Source organism: Scomber scombrus, chromosome 2, assembly GCF_963691925.1.
Source record: "Scomber scombrus chromosome 2, fScoSco1.1, whole genome shotgun sequence".
Taxonomy (NCBI): Eukaryota; Metazoa; Chordata; class Actinopteri; order Scombriformes; family Scombridae; genus Scomber; species Scomber scombrus.
In genome coordinates this window covers 9020161-9036560 of record NC_084971.1, presented here as the reverse complement: position 1 = coordinate 9036560, position 16400 = coordinate 9020161, and the positions used below count along the sequence as shown (strand labels likewise).

Sequence of the window (16400 nt, the reverse complement as noted above, 5' to 3'; positions counted from 1 at the left end):
CAGAGCAGAGGTGATAAAGAAGAACTTTCCACCCATAATCCTTTCCTTATATCAGCCATAGCATTAAAGTTTCCCCGCAATAATTTAAGGAAAGTGACAAATTAATTTCATGTTACCTATAGCAACACAAGAAGCACAGAAACAAGGGTGGTCTGGGTGTTGCTGATGTTCATCTTTACTATTAAGCATATAACACACAGAGAATCAATATGCAGTAGGTAGCTGGCAGTGACTTGAGGAGAGTGTCATATTTGAATACAAGATATCTATATAACGTCATTATGGTACCACCCCAAATATAATGCTTCAACAGATAATCTGCTAAATTAATGGTGTGTCCAATATGGAATAATTATTCAAATAAAGGTCATACACGGGGGTTATATCACACCATTTTTTTTTTTTATTGACCCAAATGCTTCTTAATTGTGCTGGCATTGCTGTGGTAGGATTGGTACACTCATGCACTTAGGTCCTGTTCATTAGTAGAAAGATTCTGGACCGAGGTAATTTATGTTTTACAAGTGATAATGAATCTTCATATTCCTCAATATCCTGTTGTAACTAGCTTAATACTTGCGAATGGAAAATCTGTAAACTGGATTGCTGTTATAAACAAAACTAACTAAAGGATGTCTCCTCTCATTTGAAGCATGTAGGAGAACGTGGCCGTGAAACTCATGAAAGGCCTTCTCTAGAGTCAGTGTTTGCTTTGTCCTTTCTGGGCTACTATAGAAACGTGGTGGTGCAACATGATGAGGTTATGGTTTTCTGCCTCATCCAAAAAGTGACGAGACGGCCCAATGCATCAGGCACACAACACTCTGTGTGACGCAGGACGTAAGGCACTGCCCTCGGGTGAATTATCAAGTTTTTGGGGAGTCTCAAATCCTGGGAGCTGATGTTGAAAATGATATGCTTTCTTTTAAAATGGTCACTTACATAAGGGCAAATTACTGTCCCGGCAGAATGCTCAGATTCCTTAAAGAGACAGGAGTTACATACACCATGTTGTATGTGAGGTGTGTGCTTGGTATTTATGTTTTTTATGTTTTTATCTTTCATAATTTGCACTAATAAGGGGTTGTATCTCAATTTCGTTGTACAATGTACAATGTACAATGACAATAAAGATCTATTCTATTCTATTCTATTCTATTCTATTCTAAGACTGCCTCTTAGAAACTGAGGCTGAACTGAGGGGCTGCATTTAGGGCCATTATAAGATAAATAAGGGATTTTTTTGAACTGTGAATCACACAAAGCTGGAAATGAGCATAATAGGTTCCATTTAATGACTTTTTGATATCAGTGCTGTTCACTTTGTAACTTTCACATGCAAGCATGAATGCAGAGGTCATTGTTCTATGAAAGTCATTAATGCTGAGGGTGTAAGGAAGCACATCTGCTCTGCATGGACACAAATAAATTCAGCCACTTTTACACAAATTGATGACACATGCCCACACATCAGACCGGCCTTTCAACAAAGCCTTGAAAAGTGTTAATTACATCTGATGTGCTGTGTTGTGCCATCTTAAGAGGCCTCCACAAACGCTGGAGATGAGAGGCAGAGCCACTTCTGCTCTCTCATCTGCCTCAGGAAGCTGTCAACACATCCTGACCTCCCCTGGAGGCGTCCAGCTGGGTCTGACGTCTTCTAGAGCCCTGGGGCCCCCCAGCTCCTACAGCTGCTACCTCTCTCTCACTGTCAAACACATACAAATACATATACACTGACACACTTCCATTAAAACACATAAAAGCACAGACATTCACATGCACCCTGGAACATTAATATCCTTCCAGTCGTGCTTGCTGGCGTGCGCGTACACATCTTGTCAAGCTGGCCCCTGAGACCACAAGTGTTCTTCAGACACAAAGTCAAAGCGCTCATCGACTTCACTGACCTGTGACATTTATATGTTTATTTTGCCCGTGAAAACAGGATGATGTCATTTTGCAGAGTCTTGAAAGTGTTGAGGGGCATTGACACAGGCCAAATTAAACAGGCATCCTAACTGAAAAACCTTACACAAATATACTCAGCAGCGCTACTCTGTCCTGCCAAGTAGTTAGAAACAGTCAACATAAGGTTTCTGATTTCTGTGTTGCCAGTGTCAGTCTAACTAAAGCTCACTGTGTCACTCTGGGTAAAAGCATCATTTACTTGTTGCTAAATACAGCAAATGCCAAAACAGCATTAAGTGCACTCGCAGCTGATATTTCTTAACCAAAGATAAGACAATAAAGTTAAGGAGAGATGCCAAGCTGGAAAATGGGACTTTCCCTTTTAGTGCCTTTCAAGATAACATTGTATGTATGCTGAGGTTCTTATTCTGTAATGGCCCTGAATCCCTGCATTGCTCGGGAGGATGCTGAAGACTATTAACATATTTAGTAAAAAACCTTGGCTTTCAGAGAGCTCTGTTTTATTTCGAAAGGCATTTTCATAATCTTTGTAAACAAAATGCTCATGTTCAGAGGGCATAATAGAGAAAAAAGGGTTTTATTTTTCGAGATACAGAGAATACACATCCTTAAAGAGGATGATTCACCACCTGCGAATAATAAACTGAGTCAGATGTAGGCAGATGGGGCCCTGCAGCACTGACTCCACAGAAAATGTCTATATGATACAAAGAGAAGCTGATAACTTGACATCTAGACTTTTGAATGAAGCAAATAACATAGGCAAATTTAGAGATGAGTGTAGATAGCAATACTGTATTTAAAGGCAGAATTAGTATGATTTTTCAGTTGCAGTTTGTAAACACAACATTCAAAGTTGGCTCCTCCTCCCTGGCAGAATTGCACGCCCCCTGGCCGCTAAGGGTTATTTATGGTAGGTCGCTCAACACTTTTGATAAGTGTGGCTCGACAGAAATGACCTATTTTTGACAAAAAATAAGTGTTGCTCAACATTAATTTCATGTTGTGCACCTGGAGAGTTTTGATATGTCACAGACACTGCCACATTTTGTCAGGCAAGGCGATTGGGTAGTTATTATTGTCGCCATGGAGATGAAGTCATGAAGTTCTTTATTTATATTTTGGTTTGTTACTTTAGATAACTAGTAACGTTCTTGTTTAATTAGTCCACCATGATGGACAATAAAGTTGTGATGTAATACAATAAGGTACACTGGGTACAATATGAAACACTACAATACTATGGACAATAATGGACAATACTAATCATTTCAATTGTGTGCAATATTCATATATTATACATATATATTTATATCACTTTAATCTGTGCAATAAGAATATCACCTCTGGTATATTACCACTCAATACCAATATTACTCTTGTAAATAATGTCACGATTATTTTTATTACATATTTTTTACTATTATTGTTCTTATTGTTTTTGTACTTATTATCTATTGTTCTTTATTATTTTTCTTATTGCTGCTCTTATATTCTATTTTGCTGTCCACTTGCTGCCGTAACAATGCAAATTCCCCCCCCCCCCCTTATCTTATCTTATCTTATCTTATCTTATCTTATCTTATCTTACAATATAATGCAATCCAATCCAATGAGACTGCCCCCTCATAAAAACCTTGATCATTTGTTGAATGTATCATGCAAACTTTAACATTTGCCTGCTAAGGACCTCTTTTGAGGAATTGTGACTCTTGTCTATAGCATGAAACATCTTTGGGCGTTGATCAGAGTTCAACGTTGGGCACACAGAGCATATGAGTGGAGAGCAGTGTTTGCGTCCTGTCTCCCATTAAAACTTAACATTGTTTTCTTTGAAGTATGACCACAATTCTTCCCTAAACTCAATCAAGGAGTTTTTTTTCCATGAAGCTAACCAAAATGTAACCATAGTGATGACAGATCAGGGAGCAGTCGTATGCGTTGTGTTGTTAAATTTGGCCATATGTTTTTGTCTCCTTGGGGACAGAGAAACAAGGTATAAACACAACAATGATATATTTTCACGACTCCTCAGCAGCATATAAAGCTATTGAGGAGTCCTATGTTTATCCACTTAAATGAAAGTCCAATACTCATTCTGCTTTTAGCTCTGATCTGGTCTTTTCCAACTTCTGAGGAAAAAAATCTGTCTTTCACGGCTAATTGCTACACAATGTTCACCAGTTGACTGCTGACTTTGACTCTCTGTCCATTAAATAGCTTTTCAATAGTTTCTGATCATATCACATTCATTCATATCAATCTCCATCAGCAAATGGAGAATTGCAGATTGTTCAGTTTTCCTTTTTTTTGGGGAGCACTTTCATAGACTTCTCGGCCATGCTGGCTAAAAAGCTGAGGTTCAGTTCTTGACCTGGGAATCAGCAGTTTATTAGAACAATCTTAAGCCCAAACCATAGTCTTTACCTAACCCATACCAATTTGAATTGTGCCTAAATCTAACTAAATCTTAACCATACAGTTGGCGGATCAGAACACAGTCATGAGGATTATTTTTGTAATGGTCAGATCAGAAAAAAAGATTGTAGGTTGCTTTAAAAGACAAAGACAAAAAAGCCTGTTTCATTAGGTTTGGAGGGTGTTTTAGGTCTGTTAAAATGCTAAGTGATGTGATGTGACATGATCGTGCCTTTAGTAAGATTACACACTCACTCATTAATTATTTAACCCACAACAGTAATCACTTCTTACCCTGTGACTTACTGCTGGGCATATTGTATATCATCCACATAAGAGGCCAAACTGCACTGTAAGGCTCAAGGTGATCTACAGCGGACAAATGAGAGGCCTGATTAATAAAGGCAGCCTCTCCCTGGCACCTCTTGGCCTCCCTGTTATTATATTTACATTAACAGCTTGTGTTCATTGCTTGCTAATGAGTAAGCAATGAACACAAGCTGTTTACCTGGAAGACTCTGGTGTCGTCTCAACAGCAGCAGCAACGGCAGCAGTAGCAGTGGCATCCCCAGTAAGCCACCTAAGATGGGACCCGGAGGAGCACGATGCCCTTGAGGACAGCCAGGGACTGCAGGGCAGAATGGATGGCTGCATTCACAGCCATAAATTCACTGCTTCCTAACTATCTCATTCATCATATGCACACCAGACTCTTCCACACCGTGAATACACAAACACACATATACACATACCTCCCACCCACCACTCCTCCTACCTCCCTAGCTGGCTCGCCCGAGTAAATAAGGCGTACAGACAGAGATAGGGCAGAGAGTGAAAAACACGAGATAAGTGTATCAGTGAAATGACCATATGACAATGCACAGCCCTCTATTTCACCTTGAATTCATTCGGATTGGCGGAGACAACAGTCCTCATCTCTCTCTGTCTCTCTCCCTACAAAAGATACATTTTCATATCTTCTTCTCAGCTGTTCGCCCATTTATTCCAGAATTTCCTCGGCTCTTTGGAGATACGCCGTCTGTCGGGTGGTGGAATAAATCACATGGCTAGAAGTAGAAGTGCAATGCAGAATATGATCTCATGCAACACCGGTGTAGTAACATAAACAAGATGTGTTTGGGTTGGTGCAGAAGCAGCCTTGCCTATAAACTGAAATCACTTCCACGTTGTTGTTTACACCGAAGAAAAGATTATTGTCTGCTTTTCATTTCTTCTTTTCTTTCCCCCGGCTCCCACTTTAAAAGCTAATTTATTGCAACAGGAGACGGTTCTCATCGAAGTTTAAGTAATTCTCTTCATTTTCTCCCCTTTTAACCTGACTGAGCTGTATTCTCTTTTTGCACTTTAAGTAGTTAAGTGTACTGTGAGACTTTACTTACTGTATTGTTTCTTGAAACAACTCTCGTAAAGAGTCAAAGAGTCCCATTTAAAATCTAACAGACTTGGTTTCGCAGCATATTTGAATCTTGACATTTAAAGTATAGAAATTGCCTCTATTCACTTTTGAACATCCACTTTCACTTTTCTAATCATCTTTGTTTTTCTCCCTCATTTCACTGTGACCCACTAAGTGATTTATGGCAGTAGAAGACAATGTAGAGCCTGAGTAAAAAGAAATTTCTCTCTTTTGACTGAATCCATGTTTCATACTTTTACTGCTATTCCAATATTAATTCTGTTATCTCTGAATCAATCATAATTAGTCTTGCTGCTTGCCAACCAGGCCTGGCCTGAATGCAGTATGAGGACCAGGACCGGAGGGTGAATACTGAAGATGAGGTGTGTTTCTACTGCCCTCAAGTGTTCGGTAGGTGAACTTCAGCAGCCCAACAGGAGCAGAACAAGAGCTGATGGTACAGCATTAGACCTCAATGACACCATCTATTACCTAGGATACAGTATGGCTGGGAGGTTCTGTGAAAACTGATGGCATAACAAGCAGCTAATAAGTTCCCAGACTCCAGTGCTCAGTCTGTCTGTTTTCTGTGGTAATGGATGTGATGTTCGTACAAAGACCTCAGTGTGAACGGTAAAATGTTGTCTACCTGCCAGGGATTTGGAGCACTGAATTGCTTAGCTCAAACTCCATCACAGTGAGAAAGAACACCAAGAAACCAAATTATTTCACAGTATTCTCAAGTCACAAACAGAATTATTTAAGGCAAATTGAGGTTTTGGCTACTGAGAATGACAGAGGTTACAAAGTAGGATACAAATCAATGTGGATGGAGAACCACTATTTCAGCACATAGCAAAATATCTCCCATTCACTCATACAGACTCAGTGCTTGCATAGGCTAAAGCTTCATATCAAACATAAAATGTTATTAATCAATTAGTTGCCGACTATTAAATTAATCACCAACGATTCTGATAATCAATTAATCTTTTTGAGCTATTTAATGTGAATATTTTCTGATTTCTTAGGTCGTCTGTGACAATAAACTTCACATTTGGTTGTGGACTGATGTGGACAAAAGAAAGACCTTTGAAGATATCACACTGGGTTTTTTGAGAAACAGTGATCAACATTTCTCACCATTTTCTGACTTTTTATGCAACAGACAACTAATTGATTAATCAAGAGAATAATTGACAATGAAAACAATCATTGCAGTTGAAGCCCAATTATAATATTTTATAAATCCAGCTGTTAATTCAATCTGCAGTGCAATTGCAGCATATAGCTTAACCACCACTAGCTGACTGTGTGAGACAAAAATAATCATTTAAAACTGGCATTAACTAAATTTATGTAACGTGAACACACATCAGCGTCTATTCCAGAGGCAGCAGGGCTACTATTTTAGATCATATTATGCATTCGGGGAGCATTTAGCAGCTAAAGACCTGAATATTTTTCTCTGGAGTTAGTCACCACTGAAACAAAGCTAAAAAGGAGAGTGAATATTGTACTTACATTCACTAGATAGGCAGGAACACGACTCCAAATGAATGCTGATGATGCTTTGAATCTGGTGGACGTGTTCATTTATCTGTGGGATTAAAGTAAGTACAGATTTGTGAGCCTGAAAAGTTGTCTAGGAGGAAATGTGTACAATGTATTGAATTGAGTATTATATGAATTGGAAGTGCTCTATGCCTGAAATCAGGTATGGTGACTGAGAACTTTAAGCCCTGCAAGTGAAACACGTTCACCATATCAACTGATAATATGCCAATATGTCAGTGTTGTGTTTGTGGTTTATTTTCACTGTCAGTGGTAAAAACAAAGACATCATGAAATAGCATGGACATAATTATTGGTACCTTTTAGAAATGGTAAAACATAATTGATCTGTAGAGATACTTTAAGCAAATGATTGTGTTTTAATTAGTATCAGAGGTGTTTTTAATCTTATAATCACTCATACAACCAGTTGAAAAGGAGAAAATGACTCTTTCTGCTGTTTTGTGCCACTGTGTGCATCACATTGAATACGGAAAACAGAAGTAAAACTAGAGATTGGTCTAAGAAGATTAAATAGCTGAGCATGGTCAACATAAAGGTTACAAGACCATCTCCAAAGAGCTTGATGTTCCTGGGACCACTGTTGCCAATATTAAGAAATTTAAGGCCCATGGAACTGTAGCCAGCATCTCTGGTCGTGGTCATGAGAGGAAAATTGGTCCGAGATTGAAGAGAAGGATTGTTCGAATGGTTGAGAAAGAACCAAAGACAAGTTCAGTACAGATCCAAGCTGATGTTCAAGTTCAAGGTACACTAGTTTTAAGTTTCACCATCCGTCACTGTCTGAAAGAACATGGGTTCAAATACATGTTGACAAGCCACAGTTCCTCTGGGAGAATGTGCTTTTGGCAGATGAAACACAATTAGTGCTTTGTGGTAAATAACATCAACCCTGTATTTACAGAAGAAAAAAAAGAAGTCTTCGAAGAAAAGAACACTGTGTCTACTATGAAACATGCGGAGGCTCAGTATTGTTTTTGGGGTTGCTTTGCTGCCTCAGTCATTAGCTGAGATGAATCTGTCCAGGACACAATGAAATCAGAAGACTGTCAAGGTGCTTCATAGCGAAACATACAGCCCAGTGTCAGAAAACTGTCTTAGCCGAAGTCTACGGGTCTTCCAGCAGGATAATGACCCCAAACATACATCAAAAAGCACTCAAGAGTGGATGAGAAGAAAACATTGGACAGTTCTGAAGTGGTGTGCTTTGAGTCCTGATCTGTATCCCATTGAACATTTGTGTAAAGAGCTGAAACTTGCAGTTGGGAGATGACATCCATCAAACCTGAGAGAACTGGAGCAGTTTGGTCAAGAAGAGTGGTCCAAACTACCAGTGAAGAAGTGTAGAAACCTTATTCAGACTTACATGAAGCACTAGTATGCCATTATTGCCTCCAAAGGCTGTGCTACAAAGGGTAGCAATATTTTTGGACATGCTATTTTCATTTGTTTTAATGCACTGAATAACATGTTGAGTTGTAAATTAAAAGCAAAGATTCAGGTATATTCAATGTGAAATAAAGAATGATGGATACCATATACTTCTGTCGGTTTCAACTTTATAGAGAGGACATTTTATTTTGTTTTGTTTTGTTTTGAAAAGTGGAAGGGTACCAATATTTTCGACTACATCTGTATTCCATTAAACTGTTTTCTATTGGTTTGGCAGTGGATATCTCAAACATGGAAAGTAAAATCAAAACGATCTCTTTTGCTAGATACTGCGAGGCATAAGTAGGAAAATGTGTTTCATAATTGTCCTTTGCTTTGTTCTATCAGCAAGGAAATGGTTCCGCTTTTCGATGTGTTTTACTCTGTGCTGAAGAAAATATTCAATACCTACATAACACAAGTATGTCGTCGTGTTTTCAGAAGTACAACAGACTCACACGTTTGACAAAAGCACAACCACGTTGCTCTCCCGCTCCCTCCGGCTCTCTCTATCAAAGCAGGCCAAACAGCAGACTTTTTGTTTCAGTATTAATGTATTCTATTTGTTTTGAGAGCTGCACATTTCTTCTCCTGCACAGCAGTGCTTTAAACCCTTCTGGGACGTCTCAGGGATCCAGCTGACATATGGTGAACACTGGAGAAACATGTTGGCGGCTGCCAGGCTGTGCACCCTGATCCCCAGATGTGTGGCAGCATATTGTCTTCAAACAGACCTTGTCACTTTAGCAGAAACACCGGAGGTATGGGGGAACCTTTTTCAAAATGTGTTTCTAGCTTCAGGTGATATCCTCCTTAAGCCATCTTCAGTTTGAAAGCGCTTCTGGACTGTCTTTCTTATTGCCCCCTGTTAACAGTCAGAGCTGTTGTTAGTGCTGCTACTGATTATCTGAGGAGCAGTCTGAAATGTACTTTTATTGCGATATCTACACATAATGTAGGCTAATAAATCATGCAGTACCCTTCACTCATCAGGGGGACAAAGATACTTAAATTGTTGAGAGGCCGAATAGAAACAAGGAGCAACTATTACGACAATCAAGTCAGAACTGATTCTCAAAGTGCTTCTTCACTTTCAGCAGCCGTGTGCTGAGGGACTCTTAATGGTCTTCAGATCCCAGAAAGAGTTGAGCAATTGATCTGGGAATCAAAGTCTTGACGTCAACTCCGTAGCCTCTGTTCCATATACTGTAGCTTCTCTAACTCAACGGATTTGTTTCATCTAAAAAAAAAAAAAAAACTGAAAAAGTGAAACAAGTTCCAAGGGTTTATTATCCATACTTTGAGATACATTTTTTATAAACTCTAACACATGTTTGAAGTTGTAAGCAGCTCAACTAAATAGTGATTTTTCCATCTTAGGCTCTTGTAATTGACCTCCTTTTAGAGGCCTGAAAATGAGAAATGTATCAAGTAATTCACACAAAAAAAGCTGAGTTAACAAGTTTGCGGAGGAAGGTTTATGTTGTTGAGTTCTGTTTATCACCTCGCAACCCCTCAAATGTTCTAGCAACCTGTTGAGGTGGTCCCTGCGCTAAGTTTTGTTTTAAATGATTACCTAAATATCTTTATTACTGAATTACTTCATGATTACGGTATATTCGACAGAGCAATTTTAGTTACTAATTACATGAAGTTCAAGAAATATTCTTATAAGCATCCTTATTGTGAAAAAAAAATCATACCTTTCTCTTTCATTCCTTTGATATTTTAAAGTCAATTTTCTTATGACATTTCATTTAATACCTGTAATTTTAAAGATTTGATAACGTATTAATCTTGATAAGCTGTAGGAAATGATCCCCTTTAAACAAGTTTGTAAATGCCAGTGCCCACAGCTCACCAGGAATTAGCTTTTAAAAGTGCATTTTCACAAATTTTCTCCACAGGGGAGTATCTTTCCCCTGGAATCTGACAGCATTTCTTGCAAAGCACTTTTTCAGAGATGATTATTTATGAAAAAATATATAAAGTTCAAATACAGCAAAGATGGGGAGGAAATGTTCAAAGCTTTGAAGGTTCCTGACAGGTTTTAGTCATAATAAGGTCAGTGCCTTTTTTTTTACCAACGTATCCTGGAAGTTCCTGTTTGGGAGACTTTGCCCCAGCTTTTTCCCTACTTACAAAACTTTAAGTGGCATGAAGCTGTGTACAAGCGATTTGAACAATTGGTTAATTTCTTGCTGCCAAGAAGGCTCACTCCAGATGATTTAATGTCAAAATACTCACTGCTAGCAGAGACTTAAAGCCTGAGCTCTCTGAGCTTGGTATCTTTGCTCTTTAAAACAGCAACAGCATAAAAGTTTTGTTTTTTTCTTTTACAAGGCAGCGCTTAAGTGCTGTGAAGCCATGAGGGAGGCAGTCAGTCTGTACGCTTAGCCCATCAGGAGCACTTGGACAGAGCTGTTGCATTAGCAGGCTGTTACCTCTCCTCTTCAGAGTCTAATGCGAGGTCAGTAGCCAGACAGTGTTGAGGTTGGGGACGAGACAAAATCCACTGAGGACCTCCAGAAAAGGTCACACTGGTGAGAGGATTGCAGGGGCAGAGAGCCAGGGCTTTTTACAAGCTGGCGACTGTGTTGCAAAGATGTGGCAGCTCTAAAGAGCCACCAGGGGCACGGCTACGATGCAGATGTGCTTATTTGAAGTTTGGTCGAGCACAAGTTCTTTACACTGTCAACTATATAGTGTTTATGGATGTAGTCCTCTGAGGTGTGATCCCCAATCATGTAACAAAAATTGCTCTTAACTCACACTACTGGTCTTGTAATAGTTTCCTGTCTCAAAAGACATCCACATGCGTCTCAGAGCCCCTTTACTTCAATGAAAGTGGTTGGCTGGTTAGCTGATCGATCACTTACTCAGTTTAAGGTCACACACACACACAGTCCAGGAACTGATTAATTTCATCCAACAAGTACCCATTTATGCTTTTTCAAAAGTTTAAGATGCTTCCCAAATCCTATTGTATAATTTCTGCATATTTACAGTATGATTTAGTTTTTGGTCACAAGCTCCTGCACATAATTGGCTTTTCATTTTTAAAACTCATCTCATTGCTTTGAAAAACTGTTTCAGTGTTGATTACATCTCACTAGCTGACAAATTATATGCAATTAAGTTGTCAGTTTCCATAATTTTGTCTAACCTACGTACAGATTAAAAAGCTGTTGCTTCAGTAAATTGTTCATGTTATGTTATTAGACAACCAAAAAACTACCATCATATAGAGTATCCTATAAGGATTTTTGTCTTTTCAAAAGGGACTTATTCACCCACTAAAACAGCTGCAGCCTGTTTAAAAATTCATCTCCACACATATTTTGTATGAAAAAAGTCAAAAGACTACCAGTTTTTCCTCTGGTTGTTTTATTTTCAGTTCTTTACATTTTAGAAAAAGAATCCAAGGATTTTGCCTCCTGTGTGTTTCCGTCTGGCCTCTTCATGGTCCATGATGCCAGCTGAGGTGGTCAGCACAATGTATCTGTGGAAACAAGTCAAAAAGTTAAAGTCATCTCACTAACAGTTATTACACAATGTGATACATGATTCAACAGTGGTCACAGTCAAACATGAATTTAAAAATAAATACAGGATTACCATATATTTTACCAACAAGGTAAAAACTGCAACATTTAGCATCCATTAGATACAACCAGCTAGTGTAAAGCAGCAATAATTAAAAAAGCCACAACACAAACACTACCACTGTAGACCGTCACATTTAAACCTGAGTAAACCCTAATGGACATTTAATAAAAATACTTAAAATAAGTAATAACTGCTATGAAGAATCCATTTTATGATTTCCATTTCAAACTGACACAGCTAAATCGGCACCACTGCAGGTAAGCCCCAGTGAGCTCAATACAACTGCTGATGGGTGACTAAATGTGTCCTCATATGTACGAGCATTTTGAACAGAGAAATCAAATACAACATTTCAAAAAGGGTATGACCAAGTAAAGCAAAATGCAGCCTGAAACTAATCAGTCGGCTGGACGACCGACTAAAGACGACAGTCCCTGAGTGAAGCTGTGTCAACATTTCTAAACTCTGCTACTAAACAGATTAAAATTAAAACAACTTCTCTTCACAACATCTAAGATTCATTCTCAGTGTGATGCAAGCCTCATACACGCTGTTATCATCAAGGCAAGCTGGACTGCAGTTCGTGATATTTGCACTACATGCTTCTCCTTGTTGACTCTGCTACATCCTTTAATAAAGCCTCCAATCAAACAAAATGCAAAACTTCAATTGATCAAACATCTTCAGCATCAAACCCAAAAATCACCGAACACTTTCAACTGACACCATCTACATCATCTAATGACAGTCTTTCTACTTTATATTACTCCATGAAAACAGACAAGAAAAGAAAAATACTCTTTAAGCCACTAAAACACACTAGAATTCAGTGTGTTTAGAGTCACAGAAACCAGACACCCTTTTAAAGTAAATTAAGTTTAAATTATGTCAGGTTTTGATAAAGGCCCTGTTCACACCTGGCATTAAAATGTGTCTTGGGTGACCTGGTCAGAATTGGGCAGCTTAAAGTACAGGTGTGAATGCAGCCAGGCGCATTGACGCATAGCTTAGACCACAGTCAGAGGTGGTCTTGGCCACATTCTCTCTCAGCAGTGTGTATGCGAACCCTGGGCCACACTGAAGGACCACCTACTCAACCGACAACACGCAAAATGGATTCTTCTGGATGGAGTAAACAGAAACACGCTGTCTGATTTCCATTTGAGCTGATGGCTTGATTTTTGCTGGCGTGCCTTGGTTTTGTAAACCTTTAACTTCTGACACACCAGGCCCAGGAAGAGCATTACTGCCTCCCACTGGTTAAAAACAACACATTCGGTCTTTGTGTTTATTTGCATATAGAGCAATGGAGTGAGTGCTCAGTCGAGACACACGTTAATGTCAGGTGTAGCACGGTTAAAGCTGGATCATCTCAAATCTCTACTAACAACATGCCCAAACTTTCCACAACTAACTGCTTTACCAGGCCAACTTTTTAAGCCGCTCTAATCAGAAATCAGCCTTGTTGCATTTTACTGCAGGCATAAACATTACATGAGCAGTTACTCTCTGTGGACAAATTAACCACCAACAGTGAGAGGAAAGACACAGGGCTGTACAGCAAAAACATCTATAGAGGCTCATTTGTCAACAGTTGAACATTATTTGGGAAGGGGAAAAAAGAAAAATCACTACTTTTGTTTTTACCTCATATTGTCTTACTGACATCTACTGACTCAAGCTTAGTCCGACAACTTCTGATAAAAAATATCCAGTAACAACTTTGAGAAACCATCGACAACTGTAGAAAAGGAGTCTTTTTTTCCTTTACACACTCAAGTAATATTAAAACAAATATTTAAAAAATATACAGCCTATAGGGATTCTCAGCCTAATATCAACTCCAGCAGAGAAGAGTAAAATCAAGTGTCACAGCAGACAAGTTGAGCACAGGCCGCTGCAATAATACACTCCTGATCACTGAGACTTCAGACATCAGCAAGCTTCACTCTTACAAAAGTCTGATTTCTAGTTCATTCAAAATGACACCGATCAATTCAAAGCTGTGTGCTGCAGAGTCTTGTTAGAGATTCTCACCCAAACTGTCTTGAGGGCAGCAGGTTGTTCTGCCACTTCTCCAGGTCCTTGAGCTGGAGATCAAAGCGTGGGCTGATCACACCGCACTGAAACAACAAAAGAAAAATTAGTATCAAGTTTGTTACTTAAAATGCAAACAAAAATAATGTCAGTCTCCTAGCCAAACGGACCATCATTTATAAGTAAAAAAAAGCAAGCATTCAGTGAGATCAAATTAATGTTCAAACAATATTTCCATTCAGGTGGCTTTTTAGAAGAAAACTCATTCTTACAAACCATAAGAAAAACATTGCTACAGTTAGTATTTCTAGTTCATCACCACTGCTACCTCAGCGAGTACCCAACATGTCTGAGAAATCTTTTGATAGCATCTCACACAAGTTGGTACAGTGGCGACTAAAGAAGTGGGTGATGTTGAACAGCTTTACCTTGTTCAGCCTGCCTGTGAGATTGACGACAATTTTCCCGGCTCTGTGGTCGTCAATGATCTCAAACTCACCAATGTAACCTGGAAGCATAGGACAAGACACAAAAATGACATTTAAATATAACACGCACACAAGACTGTTCATTCTCTCAATATCTGAGCTTAAAAAAACCTGTACAGCTAAATATCGACATATCTGATATCTTTGTCGTCCCCTCAATCCAGAAAACCCAATTGCCACTCACCGTGCTTCATCATGACGGTCAAGAAGCGCACAATGACCTTGGAGCATGGCCTGATGAGGACCTGGCGTTTCCCACGCTTCTCAGCATTGTTGATGCATTTAAGAGCATCCGCGAGAACGTTCATGCGCACCATGATGCCTGCAAACACATAAAAACACAAGAAATCAATCAGGTGTTGATAACGACTAAAACTACCATATATGTTCTAACTCTCATTTCCTAATGTGCCCAAACCCTCTCACACTCCACACGTTTGAGACTCACATCAGCACATCATGTCCCCCAGTCATCTCAGCCTTGAAAGTTTTATCTTACAATTAACAGCCCATCCTGACTGAGGGACACATTTTTCACCTCCTTATCTACAAGAAGGAAAATGAGGGTGTAGAAAGGTGACAAATATTCCAATGAGCACCAATTAAATCAAGAACCGTGCATTTATTTGATACCAATTAGCGACTTTACAAACATTTAAGATAAACTAGCTCATACTTTTACTAACACAGTTTTACTAGGAGCAGATAACGTTGCTTTCACATGTGTAGAAAAAATACGGAGAAAACCAAATTCAGAGAAAACCAAAGCATGGTCCATATAGCGTCCCATCAGAGCAGCCACGGTATGTTAGCACAGCAACTCGTAACACATACAGATACAACAAACACCCTCAGAGTGTCCAGTGTGTGTAAAACGTGTTTCACACATTCACAACACACATATTTTAAAATGTATTATTTGTTTAAAGTAGAAACAATTCTACAGTCAGTGGTTGTAGAGCTAATGGCTATCAGGGCGCCGTGAACGCACCGACTGCCCGGGCCAGGCACAGAGGGACCGGAGGGAGACTTTACAAGCTAAAATGTGATTATTTCGTGTTACTGGTCAACACCATACTCATCCCAAATCATTACCACGTTATTTAACTTCAAGATGATCTTATAAATGTTGTAATTAACACTTAGATGCTTTAGATACTGATGGGATTGAAGGCAAAGGTACAGAAAGACATCTTACCGGTTCTGCAATATGGCGGAAAGAGGAAGTAGAAAACTCCCGCAATGCAATATGGGAAAAAAATCCAAGAGGTCTTAAAGAACGAGATGACCCACTCCTCTGAGAAATCCTAGGGCGTAAAATATTGGATAAAGTACTGAATCCAAGCGGTATTAATATAAAAGTACGCAGAGAGTGTTTTAATATTTACTAACTTTTCGGTAAATTAATTTGCGCTGCGGCTTCCCATAGTTATACGACCTGGTTACATTTATTTAATCTGAAATGTTTTATTCCATCTATTTTAATACATTTA

At 39.0% G+C, this 16400-nt stretch overlaps 1 protein-coding gene across 2 annotated transcripts; it reads right to left on the bottom strand.

Annotated features, from left to right (window-relative positions):
- Positions 1–12143: 12143 nt before the first annotated feature.
- Positions 12144–16136, bottom strand: rps15a (ribosomal protein S15a). Of its 2 annotated transcripts, none has more exons than XM_062441334.1 (5): positions 16106–16136; positions 15092–15229; positions 14848–14927; positions 14420–14505; positions 12144–12275 (listed from the first exon to the last, which is right to left on the bottom strand). In XM_062441334.1, exons 2-5 carry the CDS (start codon positions 15222–15224, stop codon positions 12182–12184), a joined length of 393 nt encoding a protein of 130 aa, XP_062297318.1. In that variant the 5' UTR covers positions 15225–15229; positions 16106–16136; the 3' UTR covers positions 12144–12181. The 2 variants fall into 2 exon arrangements, with proteins under 2 accessions (XP_062297318.1, XP_062297326.1); XM_062441342.1 differs by lacking the exon at positions 16106–16136 and adding an exon at positions 15356–15378.
- Between the last annotated feature and the right edge of the window lie 264 nt (positions 16137–16400).